At 37.5% G+C, this 19,390-nt stretch overlaps 1 protein-coding gene across 1 annotated transcript in view; it reads right to left on the bottom strand.

Annotated features, from left to right (window-relative positions):
* Window positions 1–3,345: 3,345 nt before the first annotated feature.
* Window positions 3,346–19,390, bottom strand: part of LOC139750215 (arylsulfatase H-like) — a 36,557-nt gene continuing 20,512 nt past the window's right edge. Inside the window, 7 exon segments of the mRNA XM_071664696.1 lie at window positions 3,346–4,078; window positions 4,692–4,881; window positions 7,081–7,142; window positions 7,144–7,193; window positions 16,340–16,524; window positions 18,692–18,740; window positions 18,742–18,868. Coding sequence (XP_071520797.1) covers window positions 3,943–4,078; window positions 4,692–4,881; window positions 7,081–7,142; window positions 7,144–7,193; window positions 16,340–16,524; window positions 18,692–18,740; window positions 18,742–18,868 — 799 coding nt within the window. The 3' untranslated portion in view covers window positions 3,346–3,942.

Below are 19,390 nucleotides of genomic sequence, written 5' to 3' on the forward strand. Positions count from 1 at the left end.
GTATGTTTCTGAAAATTTCAAAGCATTTGATTTGAAGAAATGGTTTCATGTATCTTGTTACCTATCACAGTTTCAGTTGTTTGCTCCAAATTAATTCCTGCTCTTGCTGTGGACAATCCAGATCAAATTCTGCTGTCGAGTTTCTTCACTGCACACAAAACTGTTTGCTGCATATGTAGCTTCTTGACCAATGTGGTCATGTTCAGGTATTGAACATACCTTCTGCGTTTGCAGAATCATCACCATCTGAAGCATTTATGGCTGATTGAGGCATGATTTCATGCGATATGGAACATGAAGGTTCGAGCCCTTAACAATTGCTTCATTTAATTTGTTTCCTCCGTCTCTTGCTTGCATCAATTTCAAATCTCATCATCGTAGGGTTCATTTGATCATTTGGAATATAACAATAGAAAAATAGATTGACTTTTATGTACTTTGCAAATAAAACAAAAAATTTGATAGATATAAACGTATCCATGGCTTATACAACAAATGAAAATTTGAAGCACCCTTTGACCTTGAGGCCTCGGTCAAATGGCTCCCATAATCCCTCACGTTACTATATTCTGTATTTGGAGAGAAGGCTGTTTGTGGGGAAGTAATCATCTGCACTCGGTAATTAATTAAAGTTGTTACTTCTGAAAAGGTGAAGTTTATATCAAAACCCAGACATTCCAGTACCTGTTCATCTTAAAAATTTTCATGGTTTCATTCCTTTCTTCCTTTAATGATTCATGCTATTATTTTCACATATTTTCCCTTCCATCGGTAATAACATTTCTGCCTTTATTCTAAATTACATATCTTTGTCTATTTTGAGCAATGATTTCACAACTGTTATACTTATAAGGTGATTTAAGTCATTATAATAAAATTTCAATAGGGGAAAGAGAATCCTGCGAAATATTCAGTGAAATGAAAGTGGAATGGGATTTAGGGAAGGGAGAAGTGTCATGGCCCGATGCGGTCTGTCCCTAATACGACAGACAGAGCAAGAGCGAGTAGAAAATAATCGAGGGAGTGAAGATTTAGCAGCAGAAGGTATGTAGGACTCCATGCCAACCAAACCAACTTCTGCTCTATGGACAGCACGTACCCTGTAGGCGAAGTAGGACTGTATTGGTCTTAAAAGGAAAATCAGTCCAGTAAGTGTGCAAGGATGACTGTGACTGAGCTCTCTCAGAGTAACAGATTTAACGTTCCGAGGGTGTGGACGTGCTCAGCTGAGAGCGAGGGAGATCAGGTTGTGGTCGGAGGATCCTTATAGGTATAAATATGCACAGTGGGAGGGGACTCATATGTCCATGGAGTAGGGGTAGGGGCCGATGAGGGCAGTCGCTCCCCCAGGGGAAAGTATTTACCAATTAAGGAGGAAGTGAAAAAAAAAAGACTTTTAAAACGTGTCAGGTCATAGTTATTTGGGAAGACATGAGAGGGTAGACAATTCCAAAGTTTCGAGATGCAGGGAAAGAGACAGTTTTCAAAACGGCCCACCTTTGAATTGCCGACGGCCACACAGTAATGTGACATAGCAGCTTGCCGAGTATCGCTTGGTCTAGCTAAGCTAGTGGTGGGAACACACAAGCAGCCACCTCTCGGGAGCAACCAAAGTAATACCTATAGAAGAGGGAAAGTGAACCAATACTGAGGCGTAGGGCAAGAGGGTCAAGTTTTGAAGTTAGCCTGGGAGAGCTTACAAGTCGAGCCGTTTTCAACGCAAATTTGTCCAAGGATGCAAAGTTAGAGCCATCCCAGATGTGAGAGCAGTACTCCATACAAGGACGAATCAATTCTTTGTATAAACGGAGCAACTGTTGAGAAGAGAAATTTCTACATCTAAACTGGAATTCCAGTTTCTTAGTGGTAGACTTAGCAATTTCAGTAATGTAGGGTTTCCAAGAAAGAGTGGACGTTGCAGTAATAACAAGTATGTTCGTTGAGTCAAAAGGTGGAATTACAGAGCCGTCAAAAGAGGGACGAGAGTTGTAAGGAGTTTTCGATTGAGAGATAGGTAGAAACTGGTTCTTGGAGGCATTAAGATTAGTTAGATTTCGTCTACTCCACTGAGATATCCTGTCCAAGTCTGAGATTATTGAGGAAGTTGTGCCAAGATGCAGATTGAGTGAGTGAACAAGGAGCAGAATGGGAGGATGTGGATGAATGCAGTGTTGAGTCATCAGCATATGAGTGCACTTGGTTATTTGTGGAAGAAAGGAAATTGATGATAAAAAGGAGAAAAAGTGTTGATGATAAAAAGGAGAAAAAGTGTATGGATATGTTAGAATCTTGAGGGAGAAACGGGGGAGGCTTATCTATCAACAACCACGGGGATAGATTGGCCCGAGAGGAAGCTAGATAAGAAGGGGCAGCTTAGAGATGAGATCCTGATGCCATACCGTGTCAAAAGCTTTGGATATGACAAGGGTAACTAAAGACTACCGAATATCTTTCAGGGATGATGACCAAACATTAGTAAGACAGGAAAGAATATCACCGGAGGAACTCGCCTCATGGAAACCATACTGATGAACAGAAAGAAGACTGTGAGATTCAAGAGTCTAAGTACGTGGGAGTTGAGGAGGGAATCAAAGACTTTGGAAATGCTAGATGTCGAAGCAACAGGACGACAGTTAGAGGGGTCAGAAAGGTCATCCTTCTTAGGGATGTGATGTACAAACGCATGTTTCAAAGTTGAAGAATATATTTTGGTTTTTAAACAAAAACGGAACAGACAAGTAAGCACAAATGAAAGTTCAGAAGCACAATCAGTACATGGGGATGGATGCCATCACGACCATAAGCCTTGCTTGTGTCCGGAGAGAGAAGCGCTTGTCAGACAGTCCGAAAAGAGATTACTAGTTAAGAACAACAGATGTCACGTAAGAGATCTAAAACTAATCCACAACCATCTATTTGTATTCAACATGGCATCTGAACTTGAGATCTGAAGTATTTTTCAAAATTGTGAAAGAATCGGTTTGTCTTGCATAATATCTAGTCACCATTTCTTTTTATCACATTTAAACTACCAAACCAAACATACCCTATTTGCAACCTCTTAACCTAACTCCATTAACAATATTAGAAAAAAAGAAAAAAAAATTCCTCCACTGAACTGGATACCAAACTTTTCAGCAGGGACACAAAACAGGTTTCATGAGTCTTATCGCTTCGGATTCACAGAAAATAACACCTGCTCTGACTCATGATAACCGAACGTCCTCATCTGAGACCACCGAAGGATGTTTGATTCAGGAACAGAAGTGTACTGCTTCTATTCCCCAACATGTTAAGCCTAGTCCACTATCGTCACGTGTTAGGAAGGATTTCCCTGTCCCTGGGACAAACTTTATGGGGGAGAAAAATATTAATAGTATTCTTAAATGAAATTTTAATGAAAAAAAGTACATCAACTTTAAACTTTACATTACCTTACTGAGATATAAGAATAAAGAAAACAAATGTAAGTGATAACTGAAAAAAACTCTGATTCAAAAAGAAATAATTCATTATAACAAAAACTATTGATGGAAAGACAGTTTTAGAAGCCTACATTGTCCAGATCGCTGGCTTCCTGGTGACAGACGGAGTATTTTCCATGATTCGCCGGCATTTTATAACTATTTGGTTATCTTCCCCCTCCTCCCCAACACACACACTATTACTATTCATGGGTCTATAGAAGCCAGTCCCCATAAAACACAACATAGGAATAGGAATACAGTGTAACAAACCCAACCTCGTCGATGTCTGAACAAAAACTGAAGGTAGAGGGAACCACATGGTCGTACACATACGGAACCTCTGAAGCACAAATGAACTTCGAGAAGCGTCGGGTCTAATAGACCCAAGGATAGCGTTCCAATGTTGATCAAAAGATTAATCAATAATAATAAACCGATAATTAACAGTTGGATGAACCATATTTTCCAAATGTTACTACCACCATTGGAAAGGCTGAATCCAAGGCAACAATACTGTATCAGCTACACTCTTGAACTGTGAGGGAGGATACGGCACCCGGGCTCTCCACTCCGTCAGGAACTGCTTCAGCTTCTCCGTTACTTGCTTGTACCTGTCACATAAGAATCAGTGCTTTAATCATCACCTTCGAGATTCATGTATGATATTCCTTAATGTATAAAAGAAACAGGACGAAATACGAGTCGTGTTCACTCGTGTCTTCTCCCAGTTTAAGGTATAGACAGTATATAGTATAAATCAACACACAAAATAAGAACACTAGTAATTTTTCTAAGCATATGTGAATCTTAAACATCATTACTGACTGCTGATTTCTAGATAAATGGCCATCTGAAAGTTATAAGTAAGTTATAAGTTATAAGTAATTTAGTAAGATGGAATAGCATGTATAAGTTTGTGACGAGATATGCGAATGTTATAGTCATCATAAATAAAGCAGTTGGGAATTCAGGAACCTTTTATGATCGTCGTTGGATACCTTCCTCAGCATATGTTAGAATCCTAAATATGAAAGACATACGTATGTGCTCCTAGTGCGTTGCCTAACTGGTGGGGTGCTAGTCTTACAATGGGATACAGTTCGATTTGCTGACATATCAAACTGGGGTTCTATTTCAATGTCTGGACATCATGTAATAGGGCGCTGTGCCATATACAAGTATCTAATGATGGGTAACCTGTCGTACACAAAATTCTTTACTCACACAGTGGTATTAGGGGTGATGGGGTGGTCCTCGTACGGGTCTTGCAGCAGGTTGAATAATATCGGCTGGTGGCTATAGTCTTCAATTGTATCCCCGTAACAGGAACAAAACTTGCTGATGCCCCAGCCACACTGGGTGCTTCCTGGAGGCCATTTATGGCCTGCCAGATGCATTTTGTACACCGCCTCATCTACGGAAGGTAAAAAAGAAATACTGTATAAACCATTTAAGTTTGGAATATTAACGTGAAGAGAAAACGGATGAATTACAGCATAGACATAATAATGATATATAGTATGAGAACGAAAATAGCTAAGGAATATTTCCACGCTTTCACACATTGTACGAACAGGTAATAAAACAGGTCAATAACCCTGCTGTGCTATGACGAGGTTATATGGTAAAAGGATTGATGATTTATTTTATTTTATTTCATGTTGACAAGCTGATTGAAAATAATCGTCCAATCAGTTCTAGGTGGGTAAAGGTTTTTAGTAACACCTGTGTTAATATCCAAGGCCCACGTTCATATGAAAATACTTTTCTATATCGATATATAGACTTTTTTTTTTTTTGTAACAGTGGGTCAATGGGGGTACACTTCAGGGCTTAATAGTTTGGGGAGGATCGTGAATGCTAGAGAATCCGATTTTGTTTAGATTATCCCAGCTTTAGATATATTTCTTTTTGGTGTGTGTGTGTGTGTGGGGGGGGGGGGGGGGGTGGACAGAGATGATCCGTTTTCTAAAAATTGCCAAATGCCCGATCGTTTAGGGGGGCCCTGAAAATGAGATCTAGCTCTTCATTAAACATCATTCCTTTTATGGCTTCCATCCCTGGCGGGACCTACCAGGGCAGGGGAAGAGGCAAGAATGTTCTGGTGTCAGGGACCGTAGATCCTTAAATACTCGACTGCCTTGTGAGCGGTTAGCCTTACGTTCGCTAGGACAGGATTCCTGTGGACTTCGAACGGTGTATTAAAACCGAAAATATCTGAGTACTCTAAAACTTTTAGTCGTCACCACGAAATCTTTACTTTACATCATTTCCTTTGACTTTTCTTCACACGACTTGCAACTTCAGCCCCGGTATTTATCTACTGTTGTTGCAGATACCACGCTTTGATCCTAGCCAAAAGACCCCTTTCCCAGACTCTCTCAAAGCTGCCTTGGCCTTCGATATAATGTGGAGACCAGAATTATATCATATACTCGAGATACTTGTAAGTTATCGAGGATCAGCATAGTACCAGACTGATGACACGGGTGGGTTGTATTCTCAACATATTTAGATGAACTGTAAACGTGAATCAAAACAAAAAGCTGGAGATGTCACCATTAAAAATAAGAGATCTTTAGTTCTAAGGGCCGTTTGTATATCTGGGATTTAGGCTATCGACTGCCGCGGTTATTTACGCCCCCAGTGTCAAATCAAATCAACCACCAATCGATAAAATCTTGAACAACTTTTGCAGATGTTCTAGATAATGCTAAGGGCACACGCTCATACTGCATATATGATCCTTATATTCCAGTGGACAACAATTATTTCTCGCTGAAACCCTCTCTGTATATTGCAGTTCTGTGCGTTTCTGACTTGGTCAGGTCTAAAGGTGTTTTATTTTGAACAGGTCTGAAGGTAATACCTTGAACAAGCCTAAAGGTATTACCTTGAACGAGTATAAGGGTATTACCTTGAACAAATCAGAGGGTGTGTTACCTTGAACAAGTCTGAGACTGCTAGCGTAAACAGATTAGAGGGTGTGTTACCTTGAACAAGTCGGAGATGTTGCCTTGAACGAAGTAGAGGATGTGTTACCTTGAACAAGTGTGACTTTGCTACCTTTAAAAAAATGAGTGTGTTACCTTGAATAAATCACAGTGAACAAATCAAAGGGTGTTACCTTGAATGATTCAGGGAGTCCTCCACCTTGAGCAAATCAGAATGAATTAAAGTGAGTTATCTTGAATAAATAAAACGGTGTTACCTTAAGAAAGTAGAGTGTGCCACTTTGAATAAATTACAGGGTGTGTTACCCTAAACAACTCACAGTGTTACCTTGAACAAACCAGAAAGTGCGTTGCCTTGAAGAAATCAGAGGGTGTCACCATGAAGAAATCAGAGAGCGTACTAGCTTGGACAAATCAGAGGGTTTGTTACCTTGAAAAAAGAACAGGGTTTGCTACGTTGAACAAACCAGAGAATGTGTTACCTTGAACAAATCAGGAAGTGTGTTACCTTAAAGAAAATAAGGGAGTTCTACCTTGAATGAATTCGGGAGTTTTTTCCTTGAACAAACCAGAGAGAGTGTTACCTTCGAACCAGAGACCGCGTTACCTCGAACAAACCAGAGAGTGTGTTACTCTGAACAAACTAGAGGGTGCGTCACCTTGGACAAGTCTAAGGGCGTGAATGGCTTGGTCACAGTGGTGGAGGAGGACCCGTGGTTCAGGAAGGGGTTCCATTAGTCAACAGATCAGCTATGCTCACTCCGTCCAGCTCCTGCCGAGGGGGAAAAAAAATTAAAAGATAGCTTGAGAAGGATTTAATGCATGAGACTTTGCATATATAAGCGAAATAGATTTTTTTTTTAGTCTGAAAAATTACGCAGCGGTTATTTTGCCGACTACTCGGCAACGGTAGGTCGAGTGATCTCTTGCTGAGTAAATATTTTTCTTTTACTTCTATTCAAATACGGCATCCATAGATTTTTTCTGTAAAGGAGGACATTTTGCAAATACTGAGATTAGACCAAATATTAATTTTGATATCCATGGGGATAGGGGATTAAGAATACTTCCCACGTATTCCCTGCGTGTCGTAGAAGGCGACTAAAAGGGGAGGGAGCGGGGGGCTGGAAATCCTTCCCTCTCGTTTTTTTTTTTTTTTAATTTTCCAACAGAAGGAACAGAGGGGGCCAGGTGACGATATTCCAAAAAGGGCCCAGTCCCCTGTTCAAAAAATGGATTTTCTTCAGAATTTCAGGATAGATGCTTTTAGGTATGCTGAATACGAATATCTGGTCAAAACACAAAAATTCGTGTAATTATTCGAGCAATTAGCATACTAATTTTATGATAATTAATCTTAGGAGTAATTAAAGGCATTAATAATACGAAATACTGTCATTTGACTAGAAATCCTTAATCAGCATGTAAAATAACATCTATGCGCAGATTTTCAGTAAAATCTGAAGAAGTTGAAAATCTGAGCAAAATATTTTGCTTTGGATTTTTCTTGATTTTTTTCAAAAATGGATTTTCTTGAGAATTTAATGATAGATACTTTTAGGTATGCTCAATACGAATCTGACTTCAAAACCCAAAAATTCGTGTAATCAGTTGAGTAATTAGCATACTGATTTTATTATAATTAATCTAAGGGGTAATCAAAGGAATTAATAATGCGAAATTCTGTCATGTAACTCTAAATCATTAATCAGCACATAAAATAACATCTATACCCAAATTTTCATTAAAATCTGAAGTTGAAAATCTGAGCAAAATATTTTGCATGGCTATAGCCTCGGATTTTTCTTGATTTTTTTCAAAAATGGATTTTCTTGAGAATTTCAAGGTAGACGCTTTTAGATATGCTGAATACGAATCTCTGGTCAAAACCTAAAATTTCGTGTAATTAGTCGAGAAATTAGCATACCGATTTTATCATAATTAATCTAAGGGGTAATTAAATGCGATAATAATGCGAAATTCTGTCATGTAACTGTAAATCCTTAATCAGCATATAAGGTAACATCTATACCCAGATTATCATTAAAATCTGAAGAAGTTAAAAATCTGAGCAAAATATTTTGCAAGGGGATTTTTCTTGATTTTTTTCAAAATATGGATTTTCTTGAGAATTCCAGGATAGATGCTTTTAGGTATGCTCAATATGAATCTGAATTAAAAACCCAAAAATACGTGTAATTATTGGAGTAATTAGCATACTGATTTTATTATAATTAATCTAAGGGGTAATTAAAGGCATTAATAATGCGAAATTCTGTCATTTGACTCGAAATACTTAATCAGCATGTAAAATGACATCTATACCCAGGTTTTCATTAAAATCTAAAGAAGTTGAAAATCTGAGCAAAATATTTTTCTTGATTTTTTTCAAAAAATGAATTTTCTTGAGAATTTCAGGATAGATGCTTTTAGGTATGCTGAATACGAATCTGTGGTCAAAACCTAAAAATTCGAGTAATTAGTCGAGTAATTAGCATACTTATTTTGTTATAATTAATCTAAGGGGTAATTAAAGGCGATAATAATGCGAAATTCTGTCATGTAACTCTAAGTCCTTAATCAGCATATAAAATAACATCTATACGCAGATTTTCATTAAAATCTGAAGAAGTTGAAAATCTGAGCAAAATATTTTGCATGGCTATAGCCTGGGATTTTTCTTGATTTTTTTCAAAAGATGGATTTGCTTGAGAATTTCAGGATAGATGCTTTTAGGTATGCTGAATACGAATATCTGGTCAAAACCTAAAAATTCGTTTAATTACTCGAGTAATTAGCATACTAATTTTATCATAATTAATCTTAAGTGTAATTAAAGGCATCAATAATGCGAAATGCTTTCATTTGACTCGAAATCCTAAATCAGCATGTAAAATAACGTCTATACGCAGATTTTCAGTAAAATCTGAAGAAGCTGAAAACCTGAGCAAAATATTTGGAAGGCTATAGCCTAAGATTTTTCTTGATTTATTTTCAAAAAATGGATTTTCTTGAGAACTTCAGGAGAGATGCTTTTAGGTATGCTGAATTCGAATCTGTGGTCAAAACCCAAAAATTCGTGTAATTAGGCGAGTAATTAGCATACTGATTTTATTATAATTAATCTAAGAGGTCATTATAGGCAGATTTTCATTTAAATCTAAAGAAGTTGAAAATCTGAGCTAAATATTTTTCATGATTTTTTCAAAAAATGGATTTTCTTGAGAATTTCAGGATAGATGCTTTTAGGTATGGTGAATACGAATCTGTGGCCAAAACCCAAAAATTCCTGTAATTAGTCGAGTGATTAGCATACTAAATTTATTGTAATTAATCTTAGGAGTAATTAAAGGCATTAATCATGCGAAATGCTGACATTTGACTCAAAATTCTTAGTCAGCATGTAAAATAACATCTATACGCAGATTTTCATTAAAATCTGAAGAAGTTGAAAATCTGAGCAAAATATTTTGCAAGGCTATATTTTTCTTGATTATTTTCAAAAAATGGATTTTTTTGAGGATTTCAGGATCGATGCTTTTAGGTATGCTGAATACGAATCTGTGGTCAAAACCCAAAAATTCGTGTAATTAGTCGAGTAATTAGCATACTGATTTTATTATAATTAATCTAAGGGGTAATTAAAGGCATTTCATGCGAAATTCTGTCATTTAACTCGAAATCTTTAATAAGTATGCAAAATGACATCTATACCCAGATTATCATCAAAATCTCAAGAAGTTGAAGATCTGAGCAAAATATGTTTCTTGATTTTTTTTTCAAAATATGGATTTTCTTGAGAATTTCAGGAGAGATGCTTTTATGTATGCTGAATACGAATCTGTGGTGAAAACCTAAAAATTCGTGTAAGTAGTCGAGTAATTAGTATACTGATTTTATTATAATTAATCTAAAGGGTAATTAAAGGCATTAATAATGCGAAATTCTGTCATTTGACTCGAAATCTTTCATCAGCATGTAAAATATCACCTATACCCAGATTTTCAGTAAAATCTGAAGAAGCTGATAATCTGAGCATAAAATGGATTTTCTTAAGAATTTCAGGATAGATGCTTTTCGGTATGCTGAATACGAATCTATGGTCAAAACCCAAAAATACGTGTAATTAGTCGAGTAATTAGCATACTAATTTTATTATAATTAATCTTAGGAGTAATTAAAGGCATTAATGATGCGAAATGCTGTCATTTGACTAGAAATCTTTAATCAGCATGTATGAAAACATCTACACGCAGATCTTCATTAAAATCTGAAGACGTTGAAAATCTAAGCAAAATATTTTGCAAGGCTATATATAGCCTCGGATTTTTCTTGATTTTTTTTCAAAAAATGGATTTTCTTGAGAATTTCAGGATAGATGCTTTTAGGTATGCTCAATACGAATCTGACTTCAAAACCCAAAAATTCATGTAATTAGTCGAGTAATTAGCATACTAATTCTATAATTAATCTAAGGGGTAATCAAAGGCATTAATAATGTGAAATTCTGTCCTTTGACTCGATATACTTAATCAGCACGTAAAATGACATCTATACCAAGGTTTTCATTAAAATCTGAAGAAGTTGAAAATCTGAGCAAAATAGGATTTTTCTTGATTTTTTTTCAAAAAATGGATTTTCTCGAGAATTTCAGGATAGATGCTTTTAGGTATGCTGAATACAAATCTTTGGTCATAACCCAAAAATTAGTGTAATTAGTCGAGTAATTAGCATACTAATTTTATTATAATTAATCTTACGAGTAATTAAAGGCATTGATAATGCGAAATGCTGTCATTTGACTAAAGATCCTTAATCAGCAAGGGAAATAGCATCTATACGCAGATTTTCATTAAAACCTGAAGAAGTTGAAAATCTGAGCAAAATATTTTGCAAGGCTATAGCCTAGGATTTTTCTTGATTTTTTTCAAAACATGGACTTTCTTGAGAAATTCAGGAGAGATGCTTTTAGGTGTGCTGAATTCGAATCTGTGGTCAAAACCTAAAAATTCGTGTAATTAGGCGAGTATTAATCTAAGAATTAATCTAAGAGGTAATTAAAGGCATTAATAATGCGAAATTCTATCATTTGAATGAAAATACTTAAACAGAATGTAAAATGACATCTATACGCAGATTTTCATTAAAATCTAAAGAAGTTGAAAATCTGAGCGAAATATTTTTCATGATTTTTTTCAAAAAATGGATTTTCTTGAGAATTTCAGGATAGATGCTTTTAGGTATGCTGAATACGAATCAGTGGTCAAAACCCAAAAATTCGTGTGATTAGTCGAGTAATTAGCATACTGATTTTATTATAATTAATCTAAGGGGTAATTAAAGGCATTAATAAAGCGAAATTCTGTCATTTGACTCGAAATCCTTCATCAGTATGTAAAATAACATTTACACGCAGATTTTCAGTAAAATCTGAAGAAGTTGAAAATCTGAGGAAAATATTTTGCTATTGTTTTGCCTTGGATTTTTCTTGATTTTTTTTCGAAAATTGGATTTTCTTGAGAATTTCAGGATAGATGCTTTTAGGTATGCTCAATACGAATCTGTGGTCAAAACCTAAAAATTCGTGTAATTAGTCGAGTAATTAGCATACTGATTTTAGTATAATTAATCTAAGGGGAAAGTAAAGATGACAATAATGCAAAATTCTGTCATGTAACTCTAGACCCTTAATCAGCATATAAAATAACATCTATACCCAGATTTTTATTAAAATCTGAAAGAGCTGAAAATCTGAGCAAAATATTTTTCATGGCTATAGCCTCGGATTTTTCTTGATTTTTAAAAAAAATAGATTTTCTTGAGAATTTCAGGATAGATGCTTTTCGGTAAGCTGAATACGAATCGATTTGTCGAGTAATTACCATACTAATTTTATTATAATCAATCTTAAGAGTAATTAAAGGCATTAGTAATGGAAAATGCTTTCATTTTTCTCTAAATTCTAAATCAGCATGTAAAATAACATCTATACCCAGATTTTCATTAAAATCTGAAGAAGTTGAAAATCTGAGCAAAATATTTTGCCAGATTTTTCTTGATTTTTTTTTCAAAAAATGGATTTTCTTGAGAATTCCAGGAGAGATGCTTTTAGGTATGCTGAATTCGAATCTGTGGTCAAAACCCAAAAATTCGTGTAATTAGGCGAGTAATTAGCATACTGACTTTATTATAATTAATTCAAGAGGTAATTAAAGGCATTAATAATGCGAAATTCTATCATTTGACTGGAAATACTTCATCAGAATGAATAATGACATCTATACGCAGATCTTCATTAAAGTCTGAAGAAGTTGAAAATCTGAGCAAAGTATTTTTCTTGAGAATTTCAGGATAGATGCTTTTAGGTATGCTCATACGAATCTGTGGTCAAAACCCAAAAATTCCTGTAATTAGTCGAGTGATTAGCATACTAATCTTAGGAGTAATTAAAGGCATTAATAATGCGAAATGCTGACAATTGACTCGAAATCCTTAATCAGCATGTAAAATGACATCTATACGCAGATTTTCACTAAAATCTGAAGATGATGAAAATCTAGGATTTTTCTTGATTTTTTTCTAAAAATGAATTTTCTTGAGAATTTCAGGATAGATGCTTTTACGTATGTTGAATACGAATCTTTGGTCAAAACCAAAAAATTCGTGTAATTAGTCGAGTAATTAGCATACTGATTTTACTATAATTAATCTAAGGGGTAATCAAAGACACTAATAATGCGAATTCTGTCATTTGAATCGAAATCTCCTTAATCACCATGTAAAATAACACCTATACCCAGATTTTCATTAAAATCTGAAGTTGATAGTCTGAGCATAAAATGGATTTTCTTGAGAATTTCAGGATAGATGCTTTTCGGTATGCTGAATACGAATCTGTGGTCAAAACCCAAAAATACGTGTAATTAGTCGAGTAATTAGCATACAAATTTTATTATAATCAATCTTAGGAGTTATCAAAGGCATTAATAATGCGAAATTCTGTCATTTGACTCGATATACTTAATCAGCATGTAAAATGACATCTATACCCAGGTTTTCATTAAAATCTGAAGAAGTTGAAAATCTGAGCAAAATATTTCGCCATCTTGAAGTCTAGGGAAAGTGTTGTGTAAAAACGGTCACACCAACTACCCTTACCTAATTCCAATCCAGGGACTTGGCCTCCAAATCCTTCCTTACCTCAAGATAACCCAGAAGTGGTGCAAGGGGAAAATGATCAATGCTGAAAGTAACAAATTATTAAAATAACGTTGGATCCATCGGTGCCTACTAGTCGTCTAAATGACCGACATCTTTCTGAGGTGGTCTTTACCTTGATGTTGGCGACCCCAATGACCTCGACTGTTATTTGATCGCCACCAGATAACAATCCAACCACTATTGTATTGTACAACGTCCATGTTTTCATCAAGGGAGAGAATGGTGTTGGAACTAACACCATAAGAAAGTGTTCAGGTTTTTTCGATATGGAGGTTAAATTCAAGGGCCTATGAGTGGGGTACTGGGGGTACTTTGCACCCGAGGGGCCCTGGAATTTCCTGGGATCTTAAAAAATGTTTGCATATAATGAAGATCAGCAATTACATTTTTTGTGAGCCTACATAGTTAAAATATTCTTCAAGCACATGATATAAAACCGTAGTGGATAAAAACAGGAGGATTATTGGAGAAGGGAAGGGGGCCCGAAAGAAACTTTGTACCCCCTGGGAAGGGGACCCGAAAGAAACTTTGTGCCCCCTGATAAAATTCCTGTCAGAGGCCCAGCAGGTTATGACTTAACCTGAATAACCCTGGCAACTGATAGGCCTAAAACCGAAATAGCAAACCACCTACATTATCGTAGGATTAATTCATTATTGGCGTGCGTCTTCATGATTTGAGAACTACATCCAACACCTGAGGGAGATTCATGTTTTCAAACCAAATGAATTTGTCTTTATGACTTGAAACTGCACGACCTTAAACATGGCACTCGGGTCTAAAAACCGTTTATTGCATTATTACCAAAAGAGAACCTAAGTCGGATCCCAGCACCAGTTATCCCCCCCCCCCTTCCCTTTTTTTCGTGTTTTTCTCTTATCACTCACCTTACTCCCAAAAACCCTCCGACAAACCTCCCTCAAATTCTACACCTCAAAAACCCGACCCTAAAAAAAAGAAAAAAAAAGAACATCAAATTTCTCCTAGCTTCTTCACCTCTCCACTTATCAAGAAAGATAATCATAACTTCATTTCCAGCCACTTGGACCTTAAGGTAAAAACAACACACAACGTAATTATGGTAAATTGTTTTTGTTCAGCTGAGAGCAAAGGCTTTCTCCCCACCCTCCGACGACACGCCAGACGGAAAACAGGCCGGAAAAAATACTTTGCAGGATTAATTTGCCTGAAGGAAAACTTTATAGGAAAGTCATAAGCTAGAATGAATAAGAATATGTCAAGCATCCCATCACCAACACATGCATCTCTTCACATACTGTTATAAAGACAATAGTGAGGATAAACTTGAGCTCTAGCCTCTCGACTTACCATGCCTATATTATTTCTGATGTTGAAGAATGATACAGTAATTCTTATCTATTCAACTCAAAGCAGATGACATGAGTTAATCAACGTTGTTATGTTACCGCAACATGGTCAGGAAGTGATCGTGGTTGAGAGGGTAGCATAATATACCACTGCGTTATGATGAATGATTAAATGAATTATTCATTCCCAAGAATGACATGTGATGACCAAGCCTATTTCTAAAGATATTAAGGATATTTCTCTGAACAACATTCACTGGGAGCTTATTCCGTGCATCAATAATATCGTTGGCAAAGAAATATTTCGTACTGTCCAGAGTAACTCGGTGACCTTTAAATCTACATTATTGTCTCTCGTCGGTAATGCTGGTTCTGCTGTAAAGAAATTTTCAAAATCGACGTTGTTGAATCCTTTAAGTATCTAAAAACATTCTATGAGTTTGCCCCGGAGGGCGCCTCTTGCTTAGAGAGAGCAAGTTTAGTTCTCGCAATCTCTACACATATGGTTTGTTACGCAAGGAACGAATCAACTTAGCTGCTCTTCGTTGCACTGCTTCCAGTTTAAGAATATCCTTGTCTAAGTGTGTGTGTGTGTGTGTGTGTGTGTGTGTGTATGTGTGTGTGTGTGGGGGGGGGAGGCAGTACTGCATTGCAGTTTTGGAAAAGTTGCACCAAAAACATATCCTTATGCACGACGGAACTACCGTTAGGCACGTCGGAATGATCCTTGGGTTTAATGGCCTAGTCTACTGACAACAAAGGGTTAAGTCAAAGGCCAATCCTTCATACTTAAGGATCTTCTCATAATGCTCAAAGCTCTTTTCATCAACCTGATTTTGTTCAAATTTTAACGACCTCCATGGTAGACTTTTCTAAAGGGGTCCAAAAGGCTTGGTAAGCCAAGGATATATTTTACTTGTTTTCTGGGGAAATTTTTGTTGATTTTGCCGGTACTCTCCCACGACCGAATACGAAATATTTTATACCACTAAAGAAAAATAAAAAACAGGAGAGGGTGGTACTCTAAGCGAGACTGGTTTGGTTAGTCAAAGCCATAGTGAGGGATCTGAAAGACGAAAACTGCCTGCGAGTACGCACAGGATACAGAACAACATTCCGCCAACCCAACGGATTTGAACCTACGTTTCAAAGGCTGTTACTACTCTACAACAACATTACACTGCAACACAGTTACTGATTCCTATGAACACTATGAAAACACTTACCTTCTACGGTAACTATGATCCTGGACTTACCCCGTGGGGTAAGTCTCGGTTCCTAATGGTCCTGGAACTTAGAGGTAACTAACTAGTGGTTCTTTCGGCTCTAGACTTACCCCGGTGCCAGTATCTCTGGATTTTGGACTCACCCTGCGAGGAAGATGAGGTAGGAGGTTAGGGAGAGGCGGGAGGCCGGCTAGGTGGAGGATGGTGGGCAGTGTATCGAGCAAGGACGTTGGAATGTCCACAGTGACCCCAACTGGCAGGCGCCCGGACCAACGATAAATCCCTGGGACCCGGATCCCTCCCTCAGCAGTCCCCATGCTCTTCCCACCTGTGCATGGTAGACACAGCAGAGTTACTCACTTAATATCATTTACTTCATTAGATCTGTCTTTGCAATAATCTTTTAATCACGTTTCTAATGTACGAAAAATGGTATTTGAAAGTCGTAACAGCAATTCTGCGGTTTGTTTTTTTACCTACACTTATTATAGAACAGGACAACAAACAGGATGCCATTAATATATATATATATATATATATATATATATATATATATATATATATATATATATACCTAACATCAGCACGTAATCTGCTCATCAGTGCCAACAAGAAATTGTGTTCATCATCATTCAGCATCACTGAGAGAAAAACAAAGAAATTAATCAGGGCTCCGCAGGTGTTTGTAGACCCGACTCCTACAGGTAGAAAAGTTATAGGAAAAGGAAATGACGAGAGAAGGAAGAGCTTAGCTGTTCGAGGGCAGAAGATATCATAACGGTCAATCCTCGAGTGGTCAGTCCCCACACAGAAAGTAAAAGAAATAGCAGCCAGACGCATGCCTCGATGCGGGGACACATGCAAACAACTTATGATAACAGTGGCCAAAATAACACTTGCAGAATAGCGAGAGAGAGCATCATTAACTCGCCACACAGGAAGGTATGGTTGGAGAGGGATGATGCCAAGGGATTTATTGAGACAAGGCTTTCGATTCCATTCTGGCTTGCAAAGAGGTGAAGGAATCATCGCACTCATAAGACAGCATCTTATACTAGGGAAATCATACTCTTGCAGATGTGAAACAATTGCTCACAAGGATATATATGACAGCACTTTTACAACAACACACCTTTTGGGAAGCAGACTTTGTGATGTTGATTATGTGGGGTTTCCAAGACAGACTGGAGGATATGGTTATGCCGAACATATCTACGCAATCACGGAGTTGAAGTGTGTTGTTCTGAAATCTTAGCACTTGAATATAACAAAGTTATCGTTTCCCTATTTTAGTTGTCCCATAGGTATGGACTGAGAGAGAAAATATGTCTAGCACGAGAAAGAGAACGAGCATGAAAAAGAGGAGGGAAAGTGAACTGGAGGATAATAAGAGTGAAAAGTGTTAGACAGACTGGAGGATATGGTTATGCCGAACATATCTACGCAATCACGGAGTTGAAGTGTGTTGTTCTGAAATCTTAGCACTTGAATATAACAAAGTTATCGTTTCCCTATTTTAGTTGTCCCATAGGTATGGACTGAGAGAGAAAATATGTCTAGCACGAGAAAGAGAACGAGCATGAAAAAGAGGAGGGAAAGTGAACTGGAGGATAATAAGAGTGAAAAGTGTTAGAGGCAGAAGATGGAAAATCATTCAGTAAGAGAAGAAATCAGTAGGTGACAGGAGAGAACCCTGAGGAACACCAGTGTTGATAGCATAAAATAAGGGAAATCGCTCATTCAACAACTGTTGCAATGGATCGGTCGAAGACGGAACTGTGCATTAGATAACAGAGAGAAGCAGAACTACCAAAGGAAGGAAGTCGAGAAATAATAAAAAAGAAATACATCCCACATCTTATCTAACACCTTGGAGATGTCCAGGGGTACGACAAAATGTTCATTAAAATCCCTGAGAAATGAAGGCAGAAGAAATTACCAACAGACCTAGCACTGTGAAATCCATACCGTGATATGAAAGAGTGGAATTCGATTTTGAATTTTTAGGGAAATGAGAGTCAAGGAGAGTTTCAGAGACATTAGAGAGACTAGAAGTGAGAGCAATGGGGTGACAGTTTTAGGGGTTAGAGCGGTCTCATTAGGGATGGGGTGCATTAAGAAATGTTTTCAGGATGTTCGAAAAGTCGGCGTTTTTGGAGGCGGGTGAAATAGGGGAGCAAGGACTGAGCTAACTCAGAGGCACAGTCCTCTAGTACTCGAGGAGGTAAGCCATTCTGAACCAAACGCCTTATCTACCTTGAGTTGGGAGACTACTTGAAAGACCCTGTAGGTTTTGCCTAAAACCTACAATTCAACATTGATTTTATGGAACATTTCCCTTATAATCACAAAAGACAAACAGAAGTGCAAACATACCCTTTTTCAAGTATTTTGTACCCACTTTTCTCAATTCACACTGTATCGTATCCTTGTCGGTTCACCTGAAGTCCCACTTCATATATGAAGCTACAAGGCACGACAACCACAGAACTGACCTTTGAAGAGTCCGTTGTAGCCACCGACCCGCTGGCCGTCCTCATCCACAGGCCTCCAGGTGGGCGCCATGGTCAGACAGGAAGTAAACAATAGTGTTGTTGTCCAGGCCGAAGCGGGAGAGGGCGGCCAGGATCTCGCCCACACCTGCGTCCATCTCCTCCACGTTATCACCATACCTGCAGGTTAAAGGTTATCTCGACTGTATCATTCCACTGGGCCTGACGGTATAATTCTTGGCCCCTGGCCTTTGACCTACTCCTGAAAGGTCATTATCAGTTTGATTTTATTATATTTTGTATACTTTCCATTGATATTATGATATATGTCATCCTGATAATTCAGCAAGCGACTGCCATTAAATCTAAACATTTGCAAGGGTACAGACTGTTATCCAAAGGCAGCTACTGAGATGTGCTATGAGACAGATACGAAAATAGGGACGTAGAATTCTCACCTTTAAATCATGCACATCAGAAAATTCATGCAGGTTCCCACTTATGGTAATATCCTGAGAGAACCACAAGGGAAGACTGTAGCACTCCCAGTTCTGTCACTATCCTAAGTCGTAACCCACTTTATCTGGCGCCCACGTCCCTCACTTTCCACTTCTCTAATGCACTGCTTGTGCAGAAGTGTCGAGGCAGTGTTCCTTGTTACATCAGAACACCTTCCATTACAAGCCGTCCTTTATAGCTTAC

This window comes from Panulirus ornatus, chromosome 1 (genome assembly GCF_036320965.1).
Source record: "Panulirus ornatus isolate Po-2019 chromosome 1, ASM3632096v1, whole genome shotgun sequence".
Lineage (NCBI taxonomy): Eukaryota > Metazoa > Arthropoda > Malacostraca > Decapoda > Palinuridae > Panulirus > Panulirus ornatus.